Here is a 6,895-nt window from a genome sequence, read left to right as displayed (position 1 = left end):
CTGAAAAGAGCTGTTTTTGACAGGGTAAAAAATGTTTTTTTTTACACTACCATTGAGAAATTTTAACCAAACTATGTTACAGACTTTTCATTAAGACCCTAAAGAATCATATCAGCTTGTGGAAAATGGGCATCCGATGACCCCTTTAAAAGCATTCTGGGGATTTGCATGAGCAGAATGCATCATATCACACAGAATATGAAGCTTTTATCAGAGATGGACTCATTTCTGCGCAGTCAGCCTGTGGTTTACTTTCTAATCTTAAACTCGACAAATCTGTGGCTTCAGCTTCTGTCCTCTTAAACCCGAGAAACAGGAAACACAAGACACGCGAAGGAAGTCTTATTCATCGGGCACATGACTGATGCAAACACAAACTGAGCTCTGAATAGACAAAAACACCACACTGACACACTTTACCATGGTAAAACTAGTGATAGACTGACAGATCTACCTGTAGAAAAATAAATAAATAAAAAAGGCTGTATTATTATTATTACTATACATAATCCTATATAGAATACAATCCTATGATCAGAAAAACTTTACATTTTTGTATTATTATTATTAAATACATACATAATGCATGGTAAATTTGTTTTTAAACTGTTTGTTTATTATTATTATTAAATATTATAATTCACTGCTTTAATAATAATTACTATAATTAATTAATTATATAATAATCATTTCATATTCATATATATAATACAATCCTATGATCAGAAAACTTTTTTTTTACATTTTTGTATTGTAATTATTATTATTGTTATGATTGTTGCTTTTGTTGTTGTTAAGTGGTATAATTCACTGTTTTAACAATAATAATAAATGCACATTCAATGAACAGTTGTATTTTTATTAACTAAGATTAATAAAACAAACGTACTGCCCAATGCTAGCTAATCCATTAACTAATGGGACCTTATTGTAAAGCTTAACTAATATTTTTTCGTGGATTGAGCAAATATAGGCTATGCAATAATTGCATATAGAATAATATTGAGTTTTAATTTTTGGTTACACTCATTGTTATTGGTTTCAATGTTACAGTGTAAATATATTTAAAGATATAGATATTTTTTTATTAAAATATCCAAAAACCACTAAAACACTGTGTTATATATTTTGCTTTGTTTGTTTTGAATACGCGCCCTCTAGCAGTGAAAACTTACATATTGTGCCTTTAAGTACCGAGTAATTAATTAACAACATGTACTTAGGATAGGGTTAGTTGCATGTAATTATGCATATTTATTGTTATTACTACAGTAAGTACATGCAACGTGTAACGGACCCTAAAATAAAATTCAGTTTCTTGTTTTAATCAAATCTCAAACTACACTAGTATTCATTATACATTTCTATAAGCGCTGTGCAGAGAAAGAGAAAACAATGAGGTTTTGTTTGGGTTTGGATGCTGCTCTTGTTTTGTAACTGAATGAGAGCGTTTGTCTTCAGTCCGTCTGATGATCTACAGACTCCAGAATATTCCATTAACTCATTTCCTTCTATCTAAACACGTTATATATTACAGCTCCGACGCGCTTTAAAGCATCTGACGTGTTTAGATCCCACCGTCTCAAAGACGTCAAACATCTTCAGAGGCTTTAATCACATTGCCGGCTGAATTGGCGTGAAGCATCACGAGAAAACTATTCGGCTGATGCGTTTATGCCTCTCACATTATATCAGCTGACCGATGCATCGATTTAGATCACAGCGCAATTATCAGAAAGGTCATGGAGTTCATGCTGGTGTTTTCAGGAGAATTTCTTACCCGGAGAACGTTCACAAACGCGTCAAACTGGTCCTCCAGCGGCGCTCCATCCGTCGGCAGAGGCAGACGATAATACCTGCACAAACACATTTACACTTTTTATTTATATTATTATTATTAACCATTTAGACCAGTGTTTCCCAACCTTTTTTTTTTGTAATATTATTTTTATTACATTTTCTTGAAACACTTACAAGACTGACACATGTACATACCGTGTCTGTAACAATACTTACTATGTACAGAAAACAAAACAAACAAACACTAGGGGCTCATATTACATAAAAAGTGTAAAGCACAAAACCAACATACGGGTTAATACAGTCTGTACTTTGGAAGTTAGATTTAATAATCCATTGCAAACAATAACAACCGCAGTTGTAAGGGGTTAATACAATACACATTAAAATATATTTAAATACCCAATCAAGAATTTTGATCCTCTATTATATTGTTAATATCCCTACATTCAATAAATAATAAAAATGGACTCCAGATTTTCTTAAATTGAGCTGGTTTACCCTTAAGCATATAGGTTATCTTTTCCATTGCAATGCATGAAGATATTTCTCTTAACCAATGAGTTATAGTAGGCCTTTCTGGGGCTGGACTTTGGACGCCCCTCATTTAAGTTATATAAGTGATACTCTTGAATACTTGCTAATATATTCTAAAACTGAGATGGAAGTTAGAATATATGGTACAGTTTGGAGGAATATATAAATATGATCTTAAACATACATTTAAATAGCATCAGTTATTAAAAAAATGATGGTGTCCTAAATTGAATATAGTCTATTTGGGAAACCCTTGAGAGAAGCCCTAAAAGCATGCAGTCTAGTCTTATTAACGTGATCTGAAAGCTGCCTTGCATTAGACATATGTGCCAGATAATACGATTTCGCTCAATAATTGATCAAAATGTTACGGGTTATTCTTGTTAAGCATGTTTGTGTTGTTGTTCAAGGAAGTATTTCTATCAAAGGATTTTCCAGACGTTCATAAATCTACTCTGGTTCATTGTTTAATGGCTTTACATGTGTTCTTTCTCTTTTAATGCTTCTCTGTTGTTGTTTGGATTGTGTCTCTGTGGCTGCCAGGAATTTAATGGGGTAACAGCAGATGCTTCTCATTTGTCACATTGTCTGTCCATTTTAATATGAATTCAGTTCATCGTTTATTTATGTGTGTTAATATCATGATGTCTGATCCACTCATTTTCTAACTATTTCAGCCATGCCTAGACATTCTTAGGTTATGCATTAGGTGGCTGTCAATTTAACATTTATAGTATGATTCATTATTTAAATATGCAATTAATCATGGCTTTTTACTCATAAGTATGTACCATAATAATAAATGTTCCTACCATCAGTGCAGTTCAAGCTTGAAGAGCCACTTCATGTTTTGTTCATCTGAATCATGTGAAATGCTTTGAATATTCAAACATTATAAATATTGCTTTCATTGCATAGTCATTGAATAGCGGGTTTAAAAATATCATAAAAATATACTTTAATGCATGCAAAGTCCTTCGATGCATGTAAAGGACATTATTAAAAGAAAATCGTGTGAGCCTGAAAAGTTAGGCCTTGGGTTCTTCCAGCACTAAACATCATTTAAGATTTAGAAAGTTAGTTAATTTGTAGTACTTAGGTTTTTATTTATGATGTCAGTCAGCTTATACTGATATCTAGCAGCAAAGATGCCAGATCATTTGGGGCTTATATTCAATTAATTGCAAATATTTTGATTAATTCAATATAAATATCTAAGTTATTGACAGCTGTGCAGGTGGGATTTTTTCCCCCCCAAAATATACATTTTCTAAAATATAATATGTTTTGTTATTCACAGAAACAACAAAGGCCGAGACATTAAGACCATTAAGTCCTTAAGGGTTCTCCGAGTTCTCCGTCCCCTCAAGACCATCAAAAGACTTCCGAAGCTCAAGGTATCTGCTCTTTCACACCTTATATACTTTACATTTGTAGCAAAAAAAAAAACCTGAATGGACAATCCAACTCTCTGCTCACTTATATTTACATTATGCCTACTTTGAATATTAAGAAAAAAGAAAAACTGGGGATCTTGCACACTTTTTCATTCCACATGTGACAAATAAATTCTTCCAAAAGAGTTCAACTCAATACTTTCAATTAATTTGCGCTGTATCCCAAAAAAAAAAAAGGATTACAGTAGATGAACGGCAAGTATTGAGTTTTACTCAAAATAGTTTGGAATATTCAAACGTTATAAATAATTATTTTTTATTGCATAGTCATCATCTAACAGGTTTAAAAATTCTGTAAACATTTACTAATGCATGTAAAGGACGTTATTAGTCATTTCTTTGAGTCTCAAAAATTAGGTCTTGGGTTCCTCCTGCGCTAAATCCCATCCCACATTCAATATTAAAAAGAAATGCTATTCTGTATTTTTTTTAGTCTGTTTATTCTTCCATCTACTTTTGCTGTGGCGATAAACTAATGTACGTGCGTGTAATGCTATGTATTTCAAACACAGAAACTCTAGTCAAGAAATATCTTATTCCAAGCATATTCCTTTGAAACAGTCTCACAACAACACACACAGTTTAATGAATGAATGAATGAATTAGGATGCTCTGCTGTCCAAATATGAGTAATCCCTCTGTGAATAATTAAAAGTAGGCTAAATATAACTTGCAGTACTTTTTCATTTTAAATCAATATGCAGTCATATACAGAGCCAGAATTATGAGAATACTCATCAGACCATTTAACTAAACCATAATTGAATCAGAGATGGGAGATCATGAGAGATCTTTGGGGATCGAGATGACAAAGAAATGAGAAGTTAGCGGCCTAGTGCACTTCAGTTCCAACCCCATCTCATGAGAAAGCATAACTACTTTACAAGGCGGTGATTTTGTACAAATTAGACTGGTATGGAAGTGAAATATAAGCATGAAGGTCCACCAGTTTAACCCATAAACCTAACTGTTAGTGAAGCATAAACAGATCGAAAGAAAGCTTTTTAGCTTTCAGTCTCCAGTCATTGAAGAGCAAAGTCACATAGGATTGACTTGATATGATTACTATAGCAACCAACATGCTAGAAAATGACTGCACTGCCTAAAAAAGCACAAACGTTTGATTTGATCACTTGCAAATAAAAGTGTAGACAATGCAATGCTGCGTGCACCATGTTCATCATGATCCAGTTTACACTAATTTAATGACTAAACATACATTTAAGACTTTAGGTAAAATTGTGATGTTGATTGCATTAGATAATATACTGTTCTGGAATGCATCATTCTGTAAATGGCACAAAGCTGCGTATGAAACTGATCTCATCTGCATTGCCGGTTGAAGATCTGGGATGTGCGATATGATGAGTATTTCTGTTGTCCTGCAGGCTGTGTTCGATTGCGTGGTCACATCCCTGAAGAACGTCTTCAACATCCTCATCGTCTACCAGCTCTTCATGTTCATCTTTGCTGTGATTGCAGTGCAGCTCTTCAAGGGAAAGTTCTTCTACTGTACCGACGGATCGATGGGGACGCAAAAAGAATGCCAGTAAGTGCAACCGTGTGCTTTATATATACTGTATGTGTGAGTGTGGGATCAGAGGTGGGTAGTAACAAATTACATTTACTTGTATTTTTACTTTAACTCAAGTACCTTTCTAATGAAAATGGTACTTTTACTTTGTGGAGCAATGCTGCTCTTATTACTTTATTTTAATGCAATACATGTTCAGAAATGCATAGTTTATTCAATGCATGCTGATTTTTTTTCTTTTTTCTGTGGCATGAGCGATGCCTCAATCGTGGGCCAATGTCTAATAATTCAAATGTAGCTGTATACATTATTATAAAAAGCAATGATTTTGGGGCAACATATGAAATGCCAGAATTAATGCTTGCTCAGCCATGCATATACATTCTTAAGGCTGTCAAATTTTTTTTTATTTATCTTGAAACCTTGAAACACTTACAAGACTGACACATGTACATACCGTGTCTGTAACAATACTTACTATGTACAGAAAACCAAACACTAGAACACTAGGGGCTCATATTACATAAAAAGTGTAAAGCACAAAACCAACATACGGGTTAATACAGTCTGTACTTTGGAAGTTAGATTTAATAATCCATTGCAAACAATAACAACCGCAGTTGTAAGGGGTTAATATAATGCACATTAAAATATATTTAAATACCCAATCAAGAATTTTGATCCTCTATTATATTGTTAATATCCCTACATTCAATAAATAATAAAAATGGACTCCAGATTTTCTTAAATTGAGCTGGTTTACCCTTAAGCATATAGGTTATCTTTTCCATTGCAATGCATGAAGATATTTCTCTTAACCAATGAGTTATAGTAGGCCTTTCTGTGTTTTTCCCAACCTTTTTTCTGCCGCGGCACAGTTTTGGGAAGTAAAAAAATCCCATGGCACACCAAGCATTAAAAAAAAAATATATATATATATACACACACACACACACACACAGAGGTTTTTTTTCCCTCTCAATAATGAAACAAACAATGCATCATCAGAGTTAGTATTTTGGCTTTATACATCATACCTGCAAACTCACAAGAGGTTAAAAAGGTGACATAGTTCGGAATATAAGCCTTGCAGAGGGGTGTGGAAAAAAGAAGAAAGTTTTTGAGGATTTAACATGTAAATGAAACAAAATAAATGGAAAAGACAACATATGCTTCAAGTAAAAAAGCACATTTATACCACAAACTTCTTGCACCTTGACGTGTTCCTTGGGTCGCACCCAGGTCCCGCCTTAAAACACAACAGAATCAGTGGAAAAAGTACAGTCACAAATTAAACAAGAAATACGAATGCACAGCAAAAATAAAAAATAAAATCTTTTAAAATCATGTTGAAAACACATAGTTTGATAATATGTTACAACTGAATACATATTTTACTTACACCCTGCAATGTGCACATATATTTTTTTTTTGTAATATTATTTTTATTACATTTTCTTGAAACACTTACAAGACTGACACATGTACATACCGTGTCTGTAACAATACTTACTATGTACAGAAAACAAAACAAACAAACACTAGGGGCTCATATTACATAAAAAGT

The 6,895-nt window shown here is 33.2% G+C and overlaps 1 protein-coding gene across 3 annotated transcripts in view; it reads right to left on the bottom strand.

Moving 5' to 3' along the window:
* Positions 1–6,895, bottom strand: part of LOC107595166 (paladin-like) — a 68,411-nt gene that overhangs the window by 40,310 nt on the left and 21,206 nt on the right. For all 3 annotated transcript variants that reach the window (XM_016285505.1, XM_016285506.1, XM_016285507.1), the window contains exon 7: positions 1,781–1,856. In XM_016285505.1, the coding sequence (XP_016140991.1) occupies positions 1,781–1,856 (76 nt within the window). The remainder of the gene's footprint in view (positions 1–1,780; positions 1,857–6,895) is intronic.

The sequence above is a fragment of the Sinocyclocheilus grahami genome, unplaced genomic scaffold (genome assembly GCF_001515645.1).
Source record: "Sinocyclocheilus grahami isolate Dianchi unplaced genomic scaffold, SAMN03320097.WGS_v1.1 scaffold198.1, whole genome shotgun sequence".
Classification (NCBI taxonomy): Eukaryota; Metazoa; Chordata; class Actinopteri; order Cypriniformes; family Cyprinidae; genus Sinocyclocheilus; species Sinocyclocheilus grahami.
The sequence above is the reverse complement of the archived record's forward strand: the minus strand, read 5'-3'. Positions and strand labels throughout refer to the sequence as shown.